Below are 26913 nucleotides of genomic sequence, written 5' to 3' on the forward strand. Positions count from 1 at the left end.
ATATTTAAGACCAATGAGAGAAAGAAGAAGAGTGACATGGCACTCTTAAAAGTATTAAGTTGCAATTTAATATTTATTGTTGCTGCGGCTACTTTTATGGATGCAAAATTATATTACACACAACAACATCCACATTATAACATCCACTTTATACTATATGCCAATCAAGATATCTTCCGCGGCGAATACAATGTTAGCGTTTATATTCCTTATGACACGCAACATATATATTTTTATACAGAAAATCTGTCTATAATTAAAACTATACTAACAAACAATACACAAATATCTAAAGAAAATGAAGAAAAAGTTTCTGCCTATAGGGCTGAGAAATTTGTCTATGACCTTGAAACGTATATAACCACCATTTCTTTTCCGTATGTTTTATCATCAGGAAGATACATTCTATATACGAAATTTTCCGGTCTTTTAGCTGAAGATGGAGGTTTTAGAACTCCCTACATGAATCAACAAAATAATAGAGTGTGAGTAATTTTTAAACCATTAAATAACTTAAACGTTATAAATGCTATTCTTGCTTCAACTTTTGCAAACTATTCGTGTTATTATAATTACTATGGTTGATATAGTTTTAACATATATGCGTATGATTTAATAAATTACTATTTAAACATAGTTCTCTTATAATTCACAAAAATTTCCCTAAAAATAATTAATTCAGGAAAAATCTTTTGCATTGCAAATATATATAATATTTCTATTATCAAATAATTTTTACGAGACAGATATTGGTCACACATAAATAACGAAATCTTAAATATTAAAATGCTGTTATATGTTATATTATTATCTTCATATATTTATTATCTTGTAAGTGCAATTTTTAGAGAATATAGTGAATATATTATTTTATATGTTTTACATTTATTATAGATATTACAAAAATTGTTTATAACCTACGTGTATATTACCTAAAAATATAGTATAATGATAAAATACGTAATATAAAATATACATATTACAATTACTTTTTTAATAATATTTTTAATTGTCTTAATATACATTTGTATATTTTCTATTTCCGTTTCCTTTTCCTTTAACTGAATACACTTTGTGATTTAAAATATATTGTTATATATGCTAGGTGGTTGGCCGCAACGAATTATCACACATTTGCGACTCGAAGATTATTTCCACTTTTGAAGGATAGTATTACATATGCTACTTATAACATTTCTATAAAGCATCATAAAAATTATACGGCTTTGTCAAATATGCCCGTACGGGCAATGAATATAGATACAAATAATATGATATGGACACATTTCCAAATTACTCCCAGAATGGCCGAAAATATGATAGCGGTGGGTCTATTCGTTCATCTCAATCTCACCTCTATATTAGAAAAAAATCAGAGAGTCAGATTCTGGTGCAGAACAGGCATCCTACAGTACATGGAATTTGCATACACAACTGCTAAAATGACTCTGTACTTCTTAGAAACGAGATTTTCAAACATTTGGAAAACTCCAGAAACAAATCATATCGCAATTCCGAAGTTGTTAGATGAAGAAGACATAAAGTTGGGATTCGTTCTTTACAGGTAAATATATTTTGATTTAAAAGAAATGCTAAAATCTCTATATTAAAACTCAATATTTTTTCTCGATATATTCAATATTATAAAGTGTGATACCTATGTGTGTGTATATAAATGTGAAACATATTCACCCTGTATAAAATACACGTTTTGTCCTTTTTTCTTTTGTCGCATGTTATTTAAATGTATTCTTAAACAGAATTGTCGCAGTCTTACAATGTGATTAACACACGAATTGATTATGAAATATAATTAATCTCTGATGTAACTAATTATATTCATAACAAGAATTCTCTAAAAGTGTGTCTAGTGATTGTACAACTGAACAGCGATCGCTAACGTAAGAAAAGAATTCTCGATTTTATTGCAATATTTGCGAATTATTTTTAGAGAAGCAGATATTATTTTTGATTCAGAATCAGATTATGAGATACGCCAAATACTTGAAATAACGCAAGTAGTAACATATAAAGTAGTATACGAATGGCTTTATAATACAATCGATCCAGCTGAATGGGAACCCTGGTTAAATAAAGGTTTAGCTACGTTCCTTGGAATTTGCGCCGCCAATGAGGTTATTTTATAATTAACGTTAATTATTTTAATCACACACACATAATCGGAATAACATAAAAATATTCAGATTTCTATGTACAGAATGTAAAATATTTCTAAAGCTTTGTAAATATTTCTTATCATTCTCTCAATATATATCAACGTAAATTAGATCGGAATTGTTTTATAAAATTTGTGATCTATAATCAGCCGAAGCTTGCCACATAAGCAACTAATATATTAAACTAATATATACATATATATATATATATATATATATATACTTTTAAATAACTTTAAAAATACATAATTTGAAATGATATTATTGAATATCATTAGATACTTGAATATATTTTTTAAACTTAAACTTAAGAAAATTTCAATGAACGAATGTGTGTAAATTTTACTTAATACGTAAGGTTTGTTTTATTCATTGTAGTTCTAATGTATGTTGCTAATGTGTGAGTATTTGTTTTGATTAAGTTATTTATTACATATTTATTTATATAAAATTTTTTCATATCCAGATATCCCCACATTTATGGATATCAGAACACTTTGTGGTTCAAATGCAACATGATTTTCTTCATTGGAGCACCAAGAACATATGGCCGCACACAATCGAAGAATTCAATAGCTCTTCTGAATTTCCTCGTTACATCAAGGGTATATTTTAATTTTGCTCCTTTTATAATCATTTTTTGTTTTATTTCCTAATTTTTGAAATTTAATTTTGTTTACATCTCGACATTCTTTTTTATTCCTTTATACTTTTATATTTTTAATTTTATTTATATTTCATTTTTAATAGTAATTTCAATATTTAAGCAAATAATTCATTGTCGATAAATTCTTTAATGCCTCGTGTAAAAAACATTATATATAATAAAATAATAACTTGTTTTATGTATAAGTTAGTTGTTTTATATAATTTATTTATATTATTGTTTACATAATTATAAATCAGTTATGTTCATAAATTTATATATTCAAATGCTGTATAGCAAATTTATTTTACACATACTACATTTTTACTTTAAAATGTTAATTTTCATAGCAACCATTATGTTCCGCACATTGCAAACTGTACTCACCGAAAAAATGTTCCGGAATAGTATCAAAATATATTTAAATCAACTGTGAGTAATACAGATTACAATATGATTATATTATAAATTTAAATACATATTTTTAAATGATTTTTTAATTTTGTTTTTCTTATATTTATTTTTTGTTTTATTTCTTAATTTTTGAAGTTTAATTTTATTTACTTCTCGACATTCTATTCTATTCCTTTATACTTTTATGTTTCTAATTTTATATTTATATTTAATTTTTAATAGTAAATTCAAGATTTGTTAATTTTTCTTATGTTAATTTTTATCTCATATTTTTATCTCATATTTTATTTTGTTCGTACTTATTACTATTAATATTTTAATTTTCGTCTTCTTTCGATTTTCCTTAATTTCTTTTTTATCTGTATTTTCGTTCTTAATTCTTGTTTTTTATATTTTCTCATATGTTCTCTACTTATGTCTTTTAATTCTTTTTATTTGTATATTTTTTTATTTCTTTTCTATGACATATTTATCTGTTTTAATTACTATTCTATTTAATCTTTTCTACCATTAATATTATCTATCATTAATATTTTCTCTTATCGTTCTAATTCTATCTAATATAATTTACACTACTATCACTACTGCTCTTTCAGTTTTCGTTCCAAACTTCGTTCTTTAAAACTCTTAATTGCATTACAATATTTTTCTTAAAATATCTTCTTTTACTAAAATTTTCTTATTTTTTACTCGTTGGGATTTTTAGCTATACAAGCAGTGATGATTTCTGGGACATTATGCAATCTGCCCTGGATAAATCATCTTCTGGAATGAAATACAATTTAGAATATAAAATATCTAAGTGGATACAGCTAAATCGTTATCCTGTGATAAATGTGCAAAGGAATTATGATAAATACAGCTTGAATATATCGGTAGAAGATTCTAATATAGATGTATGGACATTGAACATTATTACGCAGACCAATTTGAAGGAACTTTTGAGTGTAGTGTGGCTAACACCACATATTCCGTACCATTCACAAATTATTAAAGATTTCATGGGCAAGAATGACTGGATATTAGTCAATTCATCACAAAGTGGTAAATATTTATCGATATATTTATTTTATATCACATATATAGCTGCTCTTTACAAATTCATACTTTTTCTTAAAAATATTTAAGTGTTTCCTTCCTACCATTGATACCTCTCATTATTTTATGCATAAAAGTATTTAGGTAATCAAGAAATAAATATTTTAGAAGATGTTGTTTTTGTGTAAAACTTTATCAACTTAAAGTATAAAATATTTCGTAAACTATCAATTTTCAATTTTTGGCTATCTTACTTTTAATATTTTACGAGGAATATTGTGAGAAATTGATTTTATATACAAATTATATATAGAATAGCTCGGGGGGGGGTCCCGTTTGCCTACATTCCCGATTGCCAACTGCTTCGTTTGCGCACAACATTTTGCCGACAGCTTCTTTTGCCAACATTCCCGATTGCCTACATCCCGATAGCCTACATGTATTATTGCATACACGAAAAAAATGAAGAAACGAAAGTACAGTTGCACACATGACATTATTGCGCACATACATTGCACACATGACATTATTTCATGTAAAAAATAAAAATATAATTAGATGCTTTCGTATCCCGCGACCCATTTCCGAATTTGATCAATTTTTACAGATATAGAGTACGTACTACATGAAGTCGAATACCACAAATGCAAATGGGCAGAAACGTTTTATTTTTAACGTATTCAAATTTTTATTATTTTTATATTATATTATTTATATTATCTTGAATTTTTCGATTGTGTAAGCGCAAAGTCGATTCTTGGAGAACTGAGTTGGTCACTAAACATAGTGCGGTCCGAAATGAGGTCTATAATTGTTCTGTTCCACATGGGTTTTCAACCTCCACGCGAAGCGAGGTCTACCCCATCAGTCCCCGTGCTTACGGTCCGAAACGAAGTATATAATTGTTCTATTCTACATGGGTTTCTGACTTTTACGCGAAGCGAGATTCATTTCTATTTCTAAAGTATAGTCCTATAGGTCCAAAATATTTTTGAATTCTAACACTTCTTTCTATATGGAAATCTTAAATATTATTCATTTAAAAAGATAATTAAAATTAAAATATCAAAAATAAATGTTTCTGCATATTCGCTCTTATAAGATTCGATTTTACGTAGTATTACATGCTTGTAAAAATTCATCGAATTCGAAAGTGGCATACGGAAATCTTAACATCAAATTGATTAAAGATTTTAAGATAGGATTCTGTGAGTAATCCAGTATCAGTCTGCACTTTTAATCGTGGATTCTAATTATGCAAAGCCATTTTCTTATTGTATGTGTGCAATGTGTTTATATGTGTTCAATATCATATGTGTATTAAGATTATGTGTGCAATGTGCATGTGAACAATAATGTCATGTGTGCAATGTGTATGTGCGCAATAATGTCATGTGTGCAATCATACTTTCGTTTCTTTATTTTTTTCGTGTGTGCAATAATACATGTAGGCAATCGGAATGTAGGCAATCGGGAAAGTTAGCGAAAGAAGCTGTTGACAAAATGATGTGCGCAAACAAAGCAGTTGTCAATCGGGAATGTAGGCAACTGAAGTCCTCCCTATCCAACAATGATTAAAATTATTTAATATTTAAAAATTTAATTATTGGGCAATTTAATTATTATATTTAATTGAATATGATAATCTACAATTTGCTACACATACATATATATAAATGAGTTATTTTTTATCTGATTATTTCTATTTGATAAATTTTGTCTATACTGTACTGTTATTATAATAAAATTTCAATCACATGATTTCCCCACGTCCCACGTGAAAATTAAGTCCTTTTCAATAAACTCTACCCACTCCACATCTATCTTAAATCACCTTACTCCTATATTTAAAAATGGCTTATAAATTCATAAAAATAAAAAATTTAACATTCACATAGACCTAAAAAAATATATTAAAATATAAATTTGAATTAAATTCTTCATATATAATAAATTTATTAATAAAACACCCATAATTATAAAAACTAATGTTAATAATTTTAATCTTAAACTAATATAAATAAAATAATTATCCAAAAACAAACTCAAAAAAATATAGCACCTCCAAAGAAGATGACACGTCTAAAGAACCCACGTCTAAAGATTGTGACATACATTAAAATGTTACACACAACGAAATATATTGTATAATTTGATTATCATGAATGTAGTTAAAATCAATTTAAGTTATCATAATTCTTTGCATAGCACTCTAAATATATTGATTTGTCAGCGTGACATAATTTAATATTAATAATCCACAATTTGCTTCTTACGACAATTTTTAATACACAATTTCTAATACATTTTTTTATACGCTTTGAATATAAGAAGATAAAAGATATTTCAAATTATTACTTGACAAATTCAAAAAAGTTTAATTTAATTCATTGATAGAATTTATTTATCATATAACAGGATGCTATCGCGTTAATTATGACGCCGAGAATTGGAGTAGACTTTCGGAATACCTGAACTTCAACACCTTTGAAAAAATACATGTTCTCGATCGTGCTAAAATCATCGACGACGCATTTCATTTTGTGATGTCAGGTCAATTTAATTTGAATCTATTCTTGAATATTTCACGTTACCTGCGACATGATACAAATTATATCGCATGGTATCCTATGTTCAAAAACTTGGAACATATGTCGGGTTTCTTTGCATTTCCAGAAAGCATACCAATAAAGGTATAAATAATATTAGTTTGTATAAGTAAAAAAACCTGTGTTTTATATTAAATAATTTATACATACATATATATATATATATATATATATATATATATACAGGGTGTTTTAAAAAAGTATGTCAAAAATTTAAGGAGATATTCCTCACACCTGAAGGATGAAAAAATGTTATATAGACATAGGTGCGGAAATGCTTATTTCAGGAGTTATGTTGAAAATACTGTTAGCTGTATTACTTACACAAGGAAAAATTTAGGATTAATTATTGTAGACGACAATCATTTAATTAGGCTTGTTTACATTTGGTTTTAATATTACAAATGTTCACCGTCCATGAATCGATGCGTCGACGTGTCACTGCTTGTATTCAGGAAAATGGTGAACATTTTCAACATTTATTGTAACATACTCAAGGTCACATTAAAACCAAATGTAAATAAGCCTAATTAAACGATTGTCGTCTACAATAATTAATCCTAAATTTTTCCTTGTGTAAGTAATACAGCTAACAGTATTTTCAACATAACTCCTGAAATAAGCATTTCCGCACCTATGTCTATATAACATTTTTTCATCCTTCAGGTGTGAAGAATATCTCCTTAAATTTTTGACATACTTTTTTAAAACACCCTGTATACACACGCATATACAATGTGTTTCATAAGTGGTGGGCAAAATTTCAGGAATGGATTCCTTATGCTTAGAGAAGAAAAAAGAGTTCATCAACATAGGTCCGGAAATGATTAGTTTTTGAGTTATTAAGATTTTGGACAATTAGAGGAAATGTTCAATATGTCCACCTCCTGTCACAATACAAGTCTCAGCTCGTCGTCTCATTGAGCCCCAAACACGCTCCCAAATTCCTGGCGTGGCGCGTATCGTCTGAAAAGCTGCCACAATTCGGTTGCGGAGAGTTTCTACGTTATCCACTGCAGATGAATACACTAAAGACTTTGCATAACCCCACAAAAAGAAGTCCAATGGGTTTAAATCTGGTGAGCGTGGGGGCCAAGCAATTGGTCCACCTCTACCTACCCACTTGCCAGGAAACATTTCATCGAGATGCCGACGGACAAGGAGACTAAAATGTGCGGGAGCACCATCATGCATAAAGTGCAGTTCTCGACGTAAACAAGAATAAGAATAATATACCGCGCTAACGTAAACATAGGCCTCCGAACTTGAAAAACATTGTTGATGCCTGTAAAAGGACTTCTAAGACGAGAAATGAGACAAAATTTTGTATTACAAAAATCTTAATAACTCAAAAACTAATCATTTCCGGACCTATGTTGATTAACTTTTTTTTCTTCTCTAAGCATGAGGAATCCATTCCTGAAATTTTGTCCACCACTTATGAAACACCCTGTATATATATATATATATATATATATATATATATATCAACAATATACAGAACGCGTATATTTTAAAATTTTATATTTTAAAAATACTTTTGATAAAATATCGATGAATATATATAATGTTTAACTATCCAAAGTTCATTAAACTGCTTCCTCTTTTAAATTTGCATGCAATTATTTGTTTAGTATTAAGAATAATAATAATAAATATCAAATTGTGTTAATTAGTGTATTTTAATTACTCATTTATTATTATGTTTTTAATTTTATAAAATGATTATTACATTATTTGCATACCGTCTTAAATAACAGCATATGCGTGCATAAAAATGTTATCAAATTTTATCAATTCTTTTATAATATATAAATTAATAGAAAAATATATATATTTTTTTATATTACTTAACAATTTGTAGACAGAAATAATGCAATCATTGCATGAGATCTTTCCGGAAATAACATATCTCGATTTTAAACTAAATCAAATTGTTTGGGAATCCGCTTTCACTAAATATTTAAGGGAAGAGGCTGCAAGGTGGTTATGTAATATAGGTCATGATGATTGTTCGTCAAAAGCAAATAATGAATTAGAATGGTATCTTTTGAATCGTAACAAATCTTCACCATACAAGTAATTACTTTTTGCAATTATTTTTCAATCACGATCATATCATAAATACATTTCTCTCGTATTTTGTGAAATACATACTTGTTAAAATTACAAATTTTAATAATCTATTTATATTTCATTTCGAATATCATAGAATTATGAAGGGATGGAAAGAATGGACATTCTGCAATGGTTTGATGACAGCGAGTAACGATACTTGGATGGAAGTGTTTTATATGTATTCGAGGGAATCAGATTATAGTATTTTAAAATTTTTAGCTTGTTCCAAAAGTGCTTCAATCATTCTGCAATATATGCATTTAATTGCTAATATGACAAATGTAACAGCTATCGATCGTATAAACAGTTTTTGTACTATTGTTGCGAGGCATGCAAGGAATAATCTAGTATTTGATTTCATTTTAGAGAAAATAAAACCCCAGTAATGACTACCTTTTTATAAATACGTAATACTTGTGCAATGAAGATTTGCTCCATTTTCTAATTATATATATCTATTATTTTATTTTTATAGAGAAATCAGTTTTATTACAGCATTTACTATGATTATTAACCATCTATATTCGAAACAACAAATTAATGAGGTAAATTTTATACATTTATATGTAGGTTTGTATATACATGCACATAAACATATATATAATAGTTTATTAATCTCCTGGTTTGATTCTCAATTATCAATATATATACTATCTAAACATATTCTAGATTTATCTGTTCTATGATATATGTATTAGAATCGCCGATTATTGGGACATATTAATGGGATATTATTGGAATATTTATATATAAATTATGAAGCTTTTTCTATTATTAGTTACATGTTATTTTTATTTATCTTAAACACAATGCAATTTTGAAAGACCTATATTAAACAGTTTCTCTCTCCAATGGAAGTTGTCACAAACTTAATAATTTATAGAAATAAGAAATCTTATCAGACTTGCATTTCATAGCATAATTATACTAAAGACAAATTATATGTTATTAAATTATATTCTTACATTATAAGGCAAAATTATCATTTACATATTAAACTAAAAAAATAATTTATTTTAGATAAAGAAGTACATGGGTATTAATTTGAAGGATAATCTGGAATTTGCGATTAAATATGAACATCATGAAAACGGTGACACGGTAAATTTTAGAAATCTAAATATACATATTTCGTTATGAATTTCTTATTATTAATTTATTTATGTATTTATTTTTATATCAAATAACTATCTTATGCTAATTATGCTAATAACCAAAAATTATGACTGACTTTTATGAAAAGAAATTATTGTTGAAATAAATATTAATATAATCCATTTTAGGTATGGAAATCCTTGCCACTTACAATGAATATGATAATAATGTATGTAAACCACAAGATAGAACTACGTTTTCGTCAAATAAGGACTCAACGGTACCAATATCGATATCTTATAGAAGACTATGATTATACATTTAAATAATATACTAATTAATCAATCAAAGCAGAAAAAGATAGTGAAATGTAATGTATGCACATATTTATTTTTGATATAGTTTTTGAATAGTTTTTGTATTTTTCATTTCTTTATGTTGGTTGAAAATACGCATTCATGAATATAAAAAGTACATATACGATAACGACAACAAAGCGATTGCATTAAAATAGAATAAAAAGTTAATGCGTTGTATTTAAACAGTGATAGTAAACATTATCACGTTTTCTTTCTTTTACGACTTTTTTACGCGATAATTCTTATAATATTTCTATTTTTTTAAATATTAATTGTGTGTGATAATAAAAAAGAATATTTCTTTTAAGATGAATGTGTTTATGTAATGCACATATGAAGTATTTCACAATTATTATATACAAATTTTATAAAACATAAGATAAAACTTAAGATACTAATCATAAATTCAAAGAGTTAATGATTAATGATAATTATTTTTATTGAGCAGAACATGAAACACAACGAGCTGATAAATGTAACTTTATTGTACTCTACATAAGAAAAAAGTATATAATATATATACTTTTTTCCTATATGCAGTACAATAAATTGAATGAGCGTCAAATAATTGTTACAACAGAAGTAACCGAATGATATCGACTGGATAAATGTAAAGAGTAAACTACACCTGTGACAAAAAGGAACTAGTAAAGGGCAATCATTTTTATAACTATAATAGCGCAGTAATGGTAGAAAATGAATATCTAACAATTATTATTTATGATAATTACAATAGGTCTAATAAAAGAAGAGAGAAAAAATGAACAAGCGAATGATATATAAATTAGAATCAAATGTTAAATAAATAGGCTGGAATAAAATATCAGATGTCCTGTACTGAATTAGATTCAACAAATTGATTTGGACTTAACTTAATTTCTTTGTGGAATTTAGAGTTTAAAAATTTTGTTGTCAGAATAAATTCAATACAGATGATACTGATTATTTTATTTAAAAAATTAGAACAAATTACATATTATAATTTTCTAATTAATGGAAAGATTTTTTATTGTAAAGAAAACGACTTATTCTCTTAATTCAAAGATTTCTAAGGCTTCTAAAGTTCTAAATTAATGTCAAAAATGTATCGTGCTTGCCACAAGATATCAGTAGTATGTCATTATATGTATGTATATGGCGCAAATATTTGATATCTGTAATTTGATGTTTCTAATAGAAAATGAATTGACAATTAAATTTATATTAAAATGGATAAAACGCTTATATCTCACACATTGAGGTTATTCGAATTAATATAATATAAGATAATTATTCATTATCTATTAAATATATATGTATGTGTGTCTATGTATGTATAAACTTGTAATGTTAAAAATTTGATGAACACAAGAGAATATATTATCTATAAATGTTATATCTTCTTTTTATTCACTATTAGATCTTAGTGTGTTCACGTAATACTAACATATAATATTATGAAACTTGTATTTTTCTAGATTTATTTTTATTCTATTAGTTGCTATTAATTTCTATTCTTTTTATTATAAAAAATGTATTATTAGACAATCAATATATATTAGAAGTATTTACTTATGTTGATCATTAAATTGTGATACAAGCGATGACAAAACTAAAGACAAAGAAAAATTGTGTACAAATTGTAATATTGTTGCTGTAAAAATTAATAATATCAAACATGTACTCATTTTGCAATTATTTTTGATAGAAAGTTTATAAAAATTACGAATATATTTTATTCTATCTACGATAAAAATATGCATTGTTAATAATGTCTGTAAAAAAGGTTCAGGCTTAAAAAATAAAAAGAATAAACTTTGCAAAAACATTATGTGATTTTATACCTTGAGAAACATGTATTTAAAATCATTTTAATATAAAATTTTATAATAAAATTTATAAGTAGTTTATAAAGTTTTAATTGAAATCATGAATATTCCAACAAAAAGAGATTTAAAAATAATTTTTAAAAATCAGTTCTTAAGATTTCATAAGAGATCTCAACACTTTGGACTTTTTACAATCAACTGAAATATCTTCCCGCACGTTTTATAAAAATGTATGCGAGCAATGAAATTGAGAATTACAACTCGTCTTTAAAATTTTCCTTATATCTGCACCATGGAACTTTATTCGATGTGTTATCTCATCCCAGAATGTCATTCTCTCCCAGAAAAGATTATTATCCATAATTATCTTAGTCGAATTTCCTATGTATAGATACTACGGTGAAGAACTTGTTTTCACCAGTTTCCATTTCAGGGGAATTAACTTCGTAATTTTTGGCGTTGGATTTCTACAAGAGATTTTTATTATATTATGTATTTTATTGATGCATCTTTTTTATATCTCGATGTACATCAAAAGAAAAATTTATTATAAATCTATTATATAATAATTATAGCATTAATTAATCTAGTATATAATAATTATAACATAATAGCGAAAAATATATATACTATTAAACTAAATCCTGATGAATATTAATTTTATTGTACTGATCTTTTATATTCCCGTGAAATTTATATATACAGGGCATCTGTGTAATCTCCCGCCAAAAAAAGCTATAAGTAGATCTCCTTAAACTGAACTAAAAGGTCATGTATCATTTTGAAAACCACCACGTAAAATTTTGTGGCACGCAGTTTCGATTATCATATTATAAAAATTATGCGTATCTCGCAATCGAATATTCCGATCATTGTCGATTTATTTATTTGTCGCGTTTTCTCGCGAATTTTAAATCACGATTTATTTAGTAATTTAATTTGCTGATTTCGAAGCTTATTCTATCTTTTCGCGTTTTGAATATTAATAATCTACACAAAATGCGCCAATAATGCAAATACTTTTTTTTACAATCGAAGAAACGATCAATAATTTTATTAATGACTCTTTTGATCACGATTATTTATACATAAAACTTATTAAAATCTTTTATTGCATATCGATTATTAATAATAAATGCCGCGTAATTAATCATCGCTAATCAGTCTTGTCTGGACTATTTATATTATATATATATATATATATATATATATATATATATATATATATATATTTGAATATCTATACTTAAGAACAAATGTCCATAGAAAGTATTCCGATGGACTCCATAGAAAGGAAGAAGCATGACAAATTCAAAATTGCTATAAATTGATCTCTGTACAGAATACAGTTTCTATGCTAGATGTTTAATAAATTTCTTTATCTTATTTTAGAAAATTATTTTTAATTATTTATATACAGCTTTTCAAATATTTGAATATTTTGGATATCAAAATTACTGTTAATTTAATATAGTTTAATTTTATTATATATTTTTGAACAACAAATATAACATATGTTACGATTGCTCTTGCAATTATTTTAATATATTTCACTAACACATTTGGATTATTTCTTAAGCATAATAATATTCTAAATTTTTAAAATCATTTTAATCTGTGCTTGCTTAATGTATTCGAAATGTAGTATTTATTAACAAATAAACAATAAGGCAATTTTGTTATAAAATATACATTTTTATTATCGTTATCTTAAGAATACATCTTAAGAACATCTTAAGAATACATTATAAATTGTAAATTGTATATAAATTATACATTTATAAATTATAAATTATACATATTAATTATATATTTTTATTATTGTCTTTGTTACCGGTTTAATCGTTGGCTTAATTGCGTGTATTGATACGATATCATACTTATCGGTATAAGTATTTGAATTATTTTGGTAAACGCATCTTTTCATTCTATTCAATCGATTTGTAAATACACTTTCCATGTACTCTTGTTGCCCAGGTGATATTTTGTTAATAAAAGGAAACCCATAAAAATTGTAAGCTGGAAGAAATAATAATTATTATAAGTAAAATTATATATCTCTCTCTCTTTCCGTATTATATAAATAAATAAAAAGTAAATAAAGTTATTGAAATGATTCACCTCATCATAAAATAAAATTTGTTAGAAAGAATTTGATTTTCAACATAGTCAAAGTAAGAATACTTACGTGTAAGATAATTGGTTTCATATTCTACACTGTCAAGATCGCAGTACTTTATAAAAAATCCGGCATTTAGAAGTAATTGACATACATCTGTATCAGCATCACTTGCATATTGAAACGGCAAAGTATTGTATTTCTTCATGTAAATATAGGAATAAAAGTTAAAAATATGTAAAAAAATATATATAACTAGAAAATAATATCTAAAATATTAACATATCTTTACCTCGAAATATGACCTAAAAATTGGGCAATCCTTCATACAGTCATACATTTTGAATGCATCGTGAGATATAATCATACTTAAATGGAATCTCCCACCAGGTTTCAACATCTTATAAACATTCTGAAACTCTTGCCTGTTAATAAAGAAAATAATATATTTAATCGATAATTATAAAAGTTGGGCATATTACGATATTTTTAAACTACAAATTTTATTTCTTCAATCTGACTTTATTTTAATATGATATCAAAATTAATTAACAATAAAATATTTTCTGTTGCTAGGATGTTTTATCGTAACTTGAATCATAATATTTTAACGACAAAATGTTGATTAAAGAAAATAAGAAATTTATACTTACAGAATATCATTACGAGAATGCACAGTGGGAAATGAAAATATGTGATCAAATTCGGCGATATATTTTTCCGGCAAAATACCTTTCGTTTGAATATCAAGAACTTCAAAATTGATTCGGTCAGTGTTATCATAATTTCTTCTAGCATATTCGATCATGCTTTCTGAACTATCGATACCTATAAATAAACAATAATTGGGAATTAGGGAATAATTTTATCTTAATTATATATTCTTATGTAATCGATTATATTCTTACCTATTATTGTCGATTTTCGATGAAGCTTCGGCAAAAGAAGATGTCTCGTTGTATATCCGAAAGAACAATTAATTTCCATGCATTTTCCAGGTAGCACTAGCCCTTCATATTTTAGATCCCATGAGTCTGTATAGAGACTAACATTTTTTTCTTTTAAAGTTTCCTCTGGATTGAACTTCATCATTTTTATAGAATCAAAGCCGTACAAACACTAAAACGTTATTACTTTTTTATAATCCGGTCATTAAACTAAAAATATTACGTCGTTCAAATAATTAAAAGTATTTATGTATTATAATATTTTGAAAATTCCACGATACCTACACAACACACACGGAATCTGTACAGAACGTACAACGTAGTCCGACTGTTACATACAAAATGAGACCCAAAATTTTGCATGGCCTCTCGGGCACGCAGTCAAGTTTGGGGATATAACGAAGTGGGGAACAGCTATTGTGTCTATTTAGTGGAGGTGAGTTATTTGTACTTTGTCTCGGTGGTCAGTTGAACTAGGCCTTCTGGTTGGTCAATCTCTTATTGGTCTAATCACACCGTGGCCAGAAAATCATTCCATTTTAGGGCGGTAGACTTTCTCTTTTTTTTCGACTATTGGGTATCTATTATGGCTGTTTTCCGACATTCCTCGCCAATACTGAAAATCTATAGTTTAAGTCACGCATACTATATCTATATGTATCTCTTGTATATCTATATGTATTTATTCTTCATCTTCATAAATTAATGAATAGGAATAGGAACTGGCGATTTTCAAAAAAAATTTTTTATTATTATCTTAAGCCTAACAAAATTGAAGAATGATAGATGTTACATTTATACACAAGTCGAAATTTTCGAAAAATATGTATGTTAATCCGATCTGTTTATGAATTGTATCCTTTATGCAAACGATAATGCTACGAGATCATATCTCCCTCATTTCTTCTTTTCATATCTTTTAAATTGAGACAGCAATATCGCATACGATTTTTCACGAGCGATTACAATTGTCGTAACAAGTTACAAGCTGACATTTTACGGGATTCTTCATTATAATTTTGCAAAATTGATTTCAATTTTTTAAAAATTTTCTTGCATATTTATGATTTTAAAAATAATCTCTCAAGAGAGCTTTCGTTGATGTATGAACAAAAATTTTCAGACATTTATAATATACAGTAGGTAAAGTGAAATCCTGTTCATGTGAGATAATTTATGAGTTACGGACGGAAAAAGATTTTTCTTTTATTTTCGACTATTGTATATCCATTGCATACATACATTGAGAAATGATAATAGAAAGTAGCAAAGAAAAAAATTTTTATTTTCCTCCGAGTTGACTAAAGAAAAATTAGATGTTACAGTTAAAACATGCAGGTCGAAATTTTCGTTAATTATGTACGTTAATCCAATCGATATATCTAATGTTGTTGCATGCGAGCGGTAAACGCGATTATCCTTTTCTTGGTTTTTCTTCTTTTATCTTTTAAATAAAGTCAGCGATGCCATAAACGGTTTTTGACAATGAGCGATTGCCGTTGTTAAAACAATGTAGCATGCCCCTGTAGGAATGGTCTAAAATTTCTATACTAAAATTTTGAGAAATTTATTTTATTTTTCTTAAATTTTCTTTCATATTTATGATTTTAAAAATAATCTTCTAGGAGAGGTTTTATCGACATATGCAGAAAATGAGTAATTTACAGGCATGTATGATTTATAGTAGGTGAAATCGAAAGTGAAATCGTGTTTATTTAAGATACTTTACGAACGACGGGGGGGCGGTGTGACTAACAAACTTTCTTTCATTTTCGACTATTGTGTATTCATTGTATAAATACATATATTTACAACTGACAGTAGCAAAAGAAAAAATTTTTTTAAATGTCCTGACTGATAAAATTGAAGAAAACTAGATACTCGTATTACAATTAGAACACATAAATTGAAATTTTGGAGAAATATATACGAAATATTGATCCGATCGACATTCTTTTAATGGTTTGTATAGTCCATGCGAGCGTTAAAGCTACGTGACTATCTTGCCGCTTTTTTGCTTCTTCTTCTTCTCTCTTTTAAATTAAGAGAGCGATATGGTATATGATTTTTGGCGCCGAGTGATTACTATTTTCACAATGAGTCATATGTCTAAGAACGTATATAATATTGCAACACATCGGAAAATTATTTACAAAATTATAACAATAATTAATTTTTATAATAAATAACGCTATTAAAATTCTCAAACTGTATATTTTGCGTAATTTATTCATTTAATCAACTAAGAATCGTAGTAACTGAAATTTAAAATAAATTATTATTTCGACATGAAATCGATTTTTCGAGCAGAAATTATTTCTTTAATGATATTTATAGAGTCAAATATAATTCGTCCGCGACGCTTTATTTTTCGATCATTTAAATATAATTCGGATTGGAAACGTAAAACAATCGAATCGTAGATCTAAATAATTAATATAATGATCTTTTAATAAATAATCATATAATTAATCTATATAATTTAAAATATTTTTACATTTTAATATTCCGCGTAATTTTTTTGCAAAGTACGTAAAATAATTCGATGATCGGACAATAACACAGTATTCGGCTTTGGCATAAGTATAAGAATCAGATTTTTTAAAAGATTAAATTTATTAAAAATTTATATTTAAAAAATTTTTTTTGATAATTACAATCTATATATTTAATCAAGTAATTAAAATCTCTCGGAGGAGGTCGAAGATATGTATATCATTATATTTTTAACGTAAGATTAATGATTAAATCGATAGATTTCGAATATTAATAAATTATAATTATTTATATTATTAATATAATTAATATGATTAATATAATTATATTATTAATATTCTTATATTTTTAATATCAATTATATAAATGCATTTTTAATTAATGTTTAAAAAATTGTGTGAAAATAGATAAATGTTTTGTTTTCTGCTAAAAATCTTACGAAAACGATATTAATATTGGCTTACAATATTTTTACTTTTCTTATTTTCACGTTTTGATTTTATTGTACAATTGTATCTTACAAATTTACAAGGTGACAGCGGTAGACCAAAACTAAATGGAACGCAGGTGTTGTCTCTTGAAGTGAGGGTTGTGCTTGTCCGAATTCACCAGATGTTTCTTTATTCTCGCATAGATTTTTATCTACAAATTTGAAAGAGACTATTCTTCCAAATGAAACCTCAAAATATTCTTTCCAATATGTGACAACAATTGTTGTATGGTCAATATTAATATAACATAATAAAGCTGTTTCTTCTATTTTTGTTGGTATATTTTAAGGCGAAAGAGCGAGAAGAGATTTTAGCATTGCCATGAACGCCACTATACAATTTCAAATTTATTCTCTTCATTGGTCTCACTGTTTCTTCCTGATATTTTAATTTTGTCTTTTCTTTTCTTTTTTCTATTTTCTCAACGTCTCCTTGCTTACCTGCATTTCATATATTTCTGTGTTTTATTAACTTTATCTTAATCTATACTCTTTGTTTTTCTGCATTTTCAGCTTCTTCGTCAGCGTATTTGTTTCTTTTAGACTATTTTAATCCATTTGCAAAAAAACATACACAGAACATAAATGCGGAGAAACGATTATTTATTTCAGAAAATCAACGGAGGATCTGTAAAACATACCAAATTTCCGGTAATATATAACCGATTCTAAATGCATCCTTCTCGCGGTTATGTGTATCTTCGTTTTTTGCTTCAGAATGAACAGAGAGTGAAAATGATCTGGCTTGGCCGATTCGCGCGAATCTGACTCCTAACAGTCTATAGCTTACAGTCGAACGAATCGGTGCCGGTATGTTAGCTTATCAGCTATATAATCGTTATCTGGATTATTGAGAAACGTTGTTGGTGATAAATAGCGGGAAAAATTCGATATTGTCTAATTACCTAAAATAAATAAAATGACATCGTTATCGCAACCCTGGTAAAAATTAAATGCAATTTTTTGATTGAATTTTATTGACCAGTACCGATTCTTTTCTAGTAATTGAACAGTAAACTGCTTGGCATCCCGATCAAGATGCAACGCTTTTCGCGCAGTTGCTGCGTAGAAAAAGTGTACAAAGTCTAAATTCAGTTATTTTACAGTAAATAAACAATAAATAGAAATATTGTAAAAATTTTACCCACATTACATATTATGCAGTAGAATTGTTTTAGCTAATTTTGCCCAGTTGCTATGCAGTATTTCCACGTATAAAAAGAAATCAGTAATATTAGATGGTAATAGACCCAGTGTTCGGTCAAACTGCATGAATTTCTACCAGGGAAGTTATATAAAAGCTAAATCTTCCAATTGTCAATAATAATAATTGGGAATCCGTCATCGTAGCGTCTATTAAATATGGCAAATGTCACGTAAAGTATGCAGTGGATGAAGAAAATCTGAATAAGACGCTAAATCTCTGAGATATAAATTTATGAATAATAATTCATGCTTTCACATTAAATATAAGATTTTAATGTTTATCGTATATTTCGAAGGTATTCTCTAATAAATATCAGTTCTGATCACTGATAACTTGTTAAGCATATTAAATAAATCGCATTGAAAGGGAATTCAGTGTATCACGATGTTGTTTACTTATGTGGCTTTCTTACTTCTATTTTTTGAGCCTTATAATGTTCATGGTGAGTTTGCGTATAAAATCTACATTTTTATGAGATTAATATATATGTTGTATTTATATCTAATAATGTAGAATATATATATATATATTTAGGGGAGACCGGCGACAAAAGTAACAGCGTCATGAAAGTAACAAGCCTCCTACTAAACTACACAATATGTTGAATAATTTGTACTATATAGTCAAACGCGTACGTCCCGATTCTCTTCCTTTTCAGCTAATTGCTGTAGAACGATCGCGCCGGTTGCACATGCAGAAGTGAAATTAGTGTATTTGCATTATTCACCTAAGTATTTCTTGTTTTAGTTTTTTTGTATCTATGCCTAATTAAAGTGTATATATTGACGTAATTATTTGCCGGTATATTCTTCTAAAATGTATTCATAAGTTTTTATAGTTGATTTGGCTAAGTCTTGCATCAGATTTAGGTTATAATGCTTTTATTCTAAAAAATGTGTTTGGGGACGAAAGTAACACGACACTCTGTGGACGAAAGTAACATGTTTCAATGCTTAAAGTATAAGAGCTGGTCCCATAATAACTGTACCAAAGGCGATTCTTATTACGTATGCCATAATTGTGATTCAGAATGGATACTAATCTCTTTTGTATAAGTAGTTATCATACAATTTTTACACTATTACTTAGAATTAAACTATTATTTAGACTTAAAAAAGTACAAAGCTGGTGTGATATTAAGTATAATTATTTTATGATATTACTTATAATTATTTTGCTTAACGAAGATTATTTCTTTTAAGTTTTTTAAAGATGATAAAAATAAATATTTATTTTATTTTTTATTTTAATATAATATAATACAAATTTATAATAAAAGTTATCTTGCTTAATAAAAGATTATAATAAAAGTTACCTTAAATTGAAAAAAGGCATATTTATTTTATTTTCCCGAAAATAAGAACTGTTACTTTCATCCCCAGACTGTGTTACTTTCGTCCCCGGTCCCCAGGACAAAAGTAACAATCAACGTACTTGCGAAAAGCTATAATAACTCTTTAAATATTTATCATTTGAGATTGAAATAGGTATTAATAGTATAGATTGAGATAGGTATAATAATAGAGCAATAAATGGAGTTTTTTAACATATAATCTTTTTTTTTATATCTCTAACGATAATTAATTTGTTACCTATAATACAAAAAATGTTACTTTTGTCCCCGGTCTCCCCTATGTCTTATACTATGTACCCAGTTGATAAAATTCCATTATGTAATATATTAACAAGCGAAAATAAAAGCCGACACGAGGCACGATGAGAAGGCAATATTTTCATAAGGCTTGTGAATGTATATACAGAGTCTCGAGATTAGCTTCCCGCATTTCATCTACGAATGGATCATTGATTTTCTGATTGATTCTTATTGATTCTAATATGTTTTTATTACAGGTCTTATAAAGTCAAATCAACATGATAAAGTCGTTGTTTGTTACGTCGCGTCTTGGGCAGCCTATAGACCAGAAAATGGTACATTTTCCTTTGAAAATCTTCATCCACAATACTGCACTCACTTGATTTATGCATACGCTGGTTTAAATGCCTCAGATTGGACAATTAAAAGTAGAAATCCTTGGGAAGATATAGAGAAAGATGGTAATTGCAACTTCTTTATAAGTTTATATCCAATTATAATAATTCAAAATTATTAAAACAATTAATTGAGTAAAATATAAAAGAATAATTTGTCTAATAAAATTACTAACATATGTGAAATAAAACCTCAAGTTATTTAAAGAAAGAGAAATTATCTCAAAAAGATAAAGAGAGATAATTATAAAATATTAAATAATTCGGAAAAGTTATTAATTAATTAATTCTAATTTTTACTAATTTTAATATTTCGGACTTTTATTAACTTAATTATTAATTTATTCGATTAATTTATATTATTACTGAAATTTCTTAAATGTAATTTAAAAATATCCGGACGATTACAGGAATTGGCAGCTATAGAAAGATGACGATGCTTCGTCAGCAAGGTTTGAAAGTATTACTCAGTATCGGCGGGTGGAGCGAAGGCAGCGAGAATTATTCGATGATGGCTTCATCACGGAATAGTAGAAAAACTTTTATCGCCAGCACTGTGAAGTTTCTCAAGTGCGTTCGTCCTAATATTAATTGTTATATTTTTCTTATTTTTATGGAATATTTTATAATAAAAGATTAATTCATCAAGAATTTAGAAATGTTTTATATGTAATAATCGATAAAAATCGGAATACGATTATCGGAATACTTTGGAATACGCGACTAAAGTTTAGTTTGATATTAAAACTTTTTATTTCGTTTTATTTCATATTAATTTATTTGGTTTCCTTTTTTCTTTATTATATATTTACTTGTTTTTATTTTACGATTTATTTGTAAATAAAATTTTGTTGCAATAGCACATACGAATTCGACGGGCTGGACCTTGCTTGGGAATTTCCTGGATTTCGCGGTGGTGCTGCGTATGATAAGCAAAATTTTGTCAGCCTCGTACAGGTAGGGAAACATTATAATTTACTATTATTATAATTAATTATTAATATATAATATTATTAGTATAATTATATTATTAACATATTTAATATTATATAATTATGTTATTAATATATTTAATATAAATTATTATATTATTAATATAATTTACTATTATTATAATAATTATATATAATTTACTATTATATAATTTATTATTTCTATTATACGAGATAAACGCGTTATTTGTGCGATAGGAACTGCGAGATGCTTTTAGCCAGTACCACTTCTTGTTAACGGCAGCTATAAGCGGAAGAAAAAATATTATTATTACGGGGTACGATATTCCTGAAATTTCCAAATACCTCGATTACATTTACGTCATGGCATACAATTATCATGTAGCATGGGATAAAGTGGTTCTTCCGCATACGCCATTGCGAAGCGAAGATCATTTAAATGTGGTAAGAAATATAATTTTCGGATGAGCAACGATATACGTATGTGCAGTCAAAATTCAACATAATCATGTAATTGGCTTTTGAATATTTATTAGGAAGATACTATTACGTATTTATTGCAACAAGGCGCACCAGCTGAGAAATTAGTCTTAGGATTGGCAATGTTCGGAAGAACTTTTGTTCTTACAACTGTACCATCAACACCAAAAATAAATCCGTTTGGTCTGTCCAGTCTACATATTGGATTCAGAGGACTTTATACATTCGACGATGGTTTCATGGGATTCAATGAGGTACTTTCCACCATATTTCTTATATTTATGTCATATTCGATAATTGTTATAATTTTTATATCTTTGACAACTATCGTAAAAATTATTTTTGTCTAACTTTTCGTTGTAATTACAGTAAAATATATGATAGAAAAATTTTTCATGTGTAAATGTGTGAAGAAGATATAAAATATATAAATAAATATATAAAATATATAAAATATATTATAAAATATATAAATAAATTGCACATATTTTGAACACGCAGATTTGCGAGGAGTTGGTGTTATATCCGCAAAAATGGACAACTGGATGGGATAATTATAGCAGCACAGCTTACGCGATTAAAAGAGATCGCGTTGTGGTTTACGATAATCGCAAAGCAATTATGATAAAGGTATCATCTCTTTTGCTTTTTTCCATGAAACAGATCTTCTACTAAATTCTAAATTTTGTATTGAATTTCAACTACATGTCCATAGAGACAAATCTGGAATTTCTAATCAAATTATTGAGTCTTGTAAATTTCAAATACCCTTCCTAAACTTTTTTTCACATAATCGCTAAGAAGAATTTTGTTGCTCAGAAATATTTATCAATTTTGTAAAACTATACATTGCATAAACTAAAAAAGAGGATTGATTTTAATATTTTGTTGTTTTTATAAAAATACTTAATAAAAATTATAAAAGTTATTATAAAAATATTTTCGAAAATTATTAATTTTAGGTATCAAAAATGTTTTACAAAGATAGATTTTACAGTAGAATTTATTAGTCATTTATTATGACAAACGTTTCAAAAAAATATTCTCCATTGTTTTCTAAACAATAATATAAAGGATTCTCAGTTTCTAAACGAACGTTTTGAAAAGTTTCTACAGAAATAGCTCTGCATTCTTCGTCGCAAATTATTTACATTTTCCACGTGTTTCATAAACATTAGATTTTAAGGGCCTTCACAGAAAAAAATCTTGTTTAAAATGTTTATTCAGAATTTGAGAATCTTTCATATTGTTAGAATAGTTATTATAATAAATGACTAATAAATAAATAAATTCTACTCCAAATTGTATCTTTGTATGTAAAATATTTTTGAAACCTAAAACTTCCAGGTGCAATTTCTCGAAAAATATCCACTTAAATAAAGAAAAAAGGAGAGTTGTATGTACAAAGAATCAAAAGACCTTCAAGATGATATATTACTTGAGCCCTCTTGCTATTTAAGATTTTTAAAGGGATAGCTACCTCGACAAGGGGGAAAAAGGAATTTCGTTGCATTTAATGTACTTAAATGTCCCTCTTGAAAGCAACATTGATGTCTTTTAACATTTTTCCCAAAAAATAGTCAATCGTGAAATAAACGGGTGGAAAGTTTTAAAATAAACACTCTGTATATATACAGGGTGTCAGAGCAATCTCTTCCCGAAAAAGAGCTCTTGTAGCTTACCTCGAGAGCTTTTCAAAACTTATAATAAAATATTTTTTTATCGAGTACTTTTTGAGTTATGAGGCTTGAAATAATTTCATAATTTTTACATAAACCATAAAATATCTAGTAAAATATTCATTTTTAAAGTAAGCTACAAGAGCTTTTTTTGGGAAAGAGATTGCCCTGACACCCTGTATATATACACACACACACACACACACACACACACACACACACACACACACACACACACATATATATATATACAGGGTGTCCCAGACCACACATACACCCCTTTTAAAATAAAAATAAATAGCTTTTATCAAAAATCGCGAACAATTTTTAAGTAAATCGGGTACGCTCTATCAAATGGTGATATTTTCAACTTTTGATTTCGACCGGAAATACGCCATCCGGATCGGAAGTTGAATTTTTTTAGGGGAACATGGTACTTTTTATTACAGATTAGAATTGTACGTGAAAAAATAAGGAACTTTTGTATCAAACGTTTTTTTCTGAAAGTGCCTCTGTCAATTTTAAAATTGACTTGATTATTTATCACAGTTACCTTCAAGATCAATTTTAAAATTGACAGAGGCACTTTTAGAAAAAACGTTTGATACAAAAGTTTCTTATTTTTTCACGTACAATTCGAATCTGTAATAAAAGTACCATGTTCCCCTAAAAAAATTCAACTTCCGATCCGGATGGCGTATTTCCGGTCGGAATCAAAAGTTGAAAATATCACCATTTGATGGAGCGTACCCGATTTACTTAAAAATTGATCGCGATTTTTGATAAAAGCCATTTATTTTCATTTTAAAAGGGGTGTACGGGTGGTCTGGGACACCCTGTATATATATATATATATATATATATATATATATATATATATATGTGTATGTATATATGCATCAATTAATAATAATTGCATAACTCAGTCTTTTAAACTTCCAAATCTTGAGTACTTAAAAATCTAAAAATTAATAAACTTTATTAGGTGGAATACGCAAAAAGACAGAAACTGGCGGGTGTGATGGTATTTAGCATCGACACGGACGATTTCCGAGGGAAATGTTCATCGTTGCAAAGATATCCTCTAATGAAATCCATTAATGAAGTTTTGGCAAGTAACACGGTACCACATCAAGAGAAGAAAGAGAAATCTGTTAATACAATTTTGGCAAATAACATGGTACCACGCGAGGAGAAGAAAGAGCCAAACTTATCGTCTGTGCAATTATCCTCAAACATTGTATTTGCGCTATCAATCACGATGATTTCTTTTTCTCTTTAAACAAATATCTATCTTAATCGTAAAGAATTGTTAAATTGATATAAAAAAATAATAATAATAATTGATAACAATTAATAACTAACAAAAAGCATTAGACTGCGCTAATGCTCGTGTTTGTAGATCGTTCCTTTTATCAATATTTTTTATTATATCGTAAAAATAGATTTTTAATCTGCGATATAACATGTTACTTATTTGTGTATATGTGTGTGTCATGTACGAATAAAACGAAATTATGTGTTTGTATCTCTTGGTACAAAATACATTACATTATTTATAATATTAGAATAACATAAAGCGCGCGCTTTGCGTGCGCCATTTCTTCTTTTTATTATTACATTCTTAACGATAACTTTATTATTATATTATATTTTAACTTTATTATTTTATTATTGTAACATAATCATATATTATCATTTGTTTTTCGTTACGTTTTATCGAATATTTCTTTATGAACGTAACTTTTTATTTTTTTAGACAAATTATTATGTCCTAAATAAACTTTGGTATACGTTTACTTTAGGTTACACAGCTCGAAAAATTTTTATTTTCACATATGTTGTAGAGGATACATTCCTAAGTAATACACCGTTCGAATTTTGTGGCGGTCTCTTTTCGTTCCTGAGATATGCGATTTTGAAATTTTATACTTACTTGTATCATCTCTTCGTTTCATTCTAAATATGTTTATATTTTTCTGTTCACATTTCCCGAGGTCATCTTTCTGAATAACTTTCTGAATAACTTTTTTAGCCGCTTGTTATTTATTAAATAGTTATTAACAAAAAAAGTTTCATGGATAGAATATAATTTTATCACATCATATATGTTCAAGAAGAAATATATTTAATAGAATATATGTATTTGTAAACTTTGCTTTGTCTTGCAAAGTACATGCGTGGACACCGCATGTTCCGCTCCCCCTACGGGGGGGCTCCTCTTTCAAAAGATATAACCTAACCCAATCTGTGTCTAAAGTAAAAAATACCTTGATATATGACATTTCG

The 26913-nt window shown here is 27.2% G+C and overlaps 3 protein-coding genes and 1 long non-coding RNA gene across 4 annotated transcripts; 2 read left to right on the forward strand and 2 right to left on the reverse strand.

The window, feature by feature from the left end:
• Positions 1-12178, forward strand: LOC145974400 (thyrotropin-releasing hormone-degrading ectoenzyme-like). The gene is made up of 13 exons (XM_083104217.1): positions 1-485; positions 1106-1564; positions 1952-2135; positions 2644-2782; positions 3174-3255; positions 3944-4281; positions 6694-6968; positions 8749-8963; positions 9097-9384; positions 9478-9547; positions 10023-10103; positions 10286-10467; positions 10905-12178. Exons 1-12 carry the CDS (start codon positions 37-39, stop codon positions 10424-10426), a joined length of 2721 nt encoding a protein of 906 aa, XP_082960343.1. The 5' UTR covers positions 1-36; the 3' UTR covers positions 10427-10467; positions 10905-12178.
• A 1919-nt stretch (positions 12179-14097) lies between these two features.
• LOC145974467 (uncharacterized) lies at positions 14098-14766 on the reverse strand. The gene is made up of 3 exons (XR_014439695.1): positions 14676-14766; positions 14453-14585; positions 14098-14283 (listed from the first exon to the last, which is right to left on the reverse strand). It is a non-coding gene; the product is annotated as an uncharacterized LOC145974467 (long non-coding RNA).
• Positions 14767-15032: 266 nt separating this feature from the next.
• On the reverse strand, positions 15033-15697 carry LOC145975016 (uncharacterized). Its single transcript, XM_083105141.1, has 3 exons — positions 15616-15697; positions 15292-15502; positions 15033-15211 (listed from the first exon to the last, which is right to left on the reverse strand). The coding sequence occupies exons 1-3, from the start codon at positions 15691-15693 to the stop codon at positions 15033-15035; spliced, it is 468 nt and encodes a 155-aa protein (XP_082961267.1). The 5' UTR covers positions 15694-15697.
• Positions 15698-19099: 3402 nt separating this feature from the next.
• On the forward strand, positions 19100-26152 carry LOC145974450 (putative chitinase 2). Its single transcript, XM_083104297.1, has 9 exons — positions 19100-19126; positions 19819-19965; positions 21375-21578; positions 21923-22082; positions 22373-22469; positions 22703-22909; positions 23002-23199; positions 23447-23575; positions 25610-26152. Exons 2-9 carry the CDS (start codon positions 19908-19910, stop codon positions 25904-25906), a joined length of 1350 nt encoding a protein of 449 aa, XP_082960423.1. The 5' UTR covers positions 19100-19126; positions 19819-19907; the 3' UTR covers positions 25907-26152.
• The last annotated feature ends 761 nt before the right edge of the window (positions 26153-26913 follow it).

This window comes from Camponotus vicinus, unplaced genomic scaffold, assembly GCF_025532165.1.
Source record: "Camponotus vicinus isolate PSW18456_S1 unplaced genomic scaffold, iyCamVici1.0 SCAF_7, whole genome shotgun sequence".
Lineage (NCBI taxonomy): Eukaryota > Metazoa > Arthropoda > Insecta > Hymenoptera > Formicidae > Camponotus > Camponotus vicinus.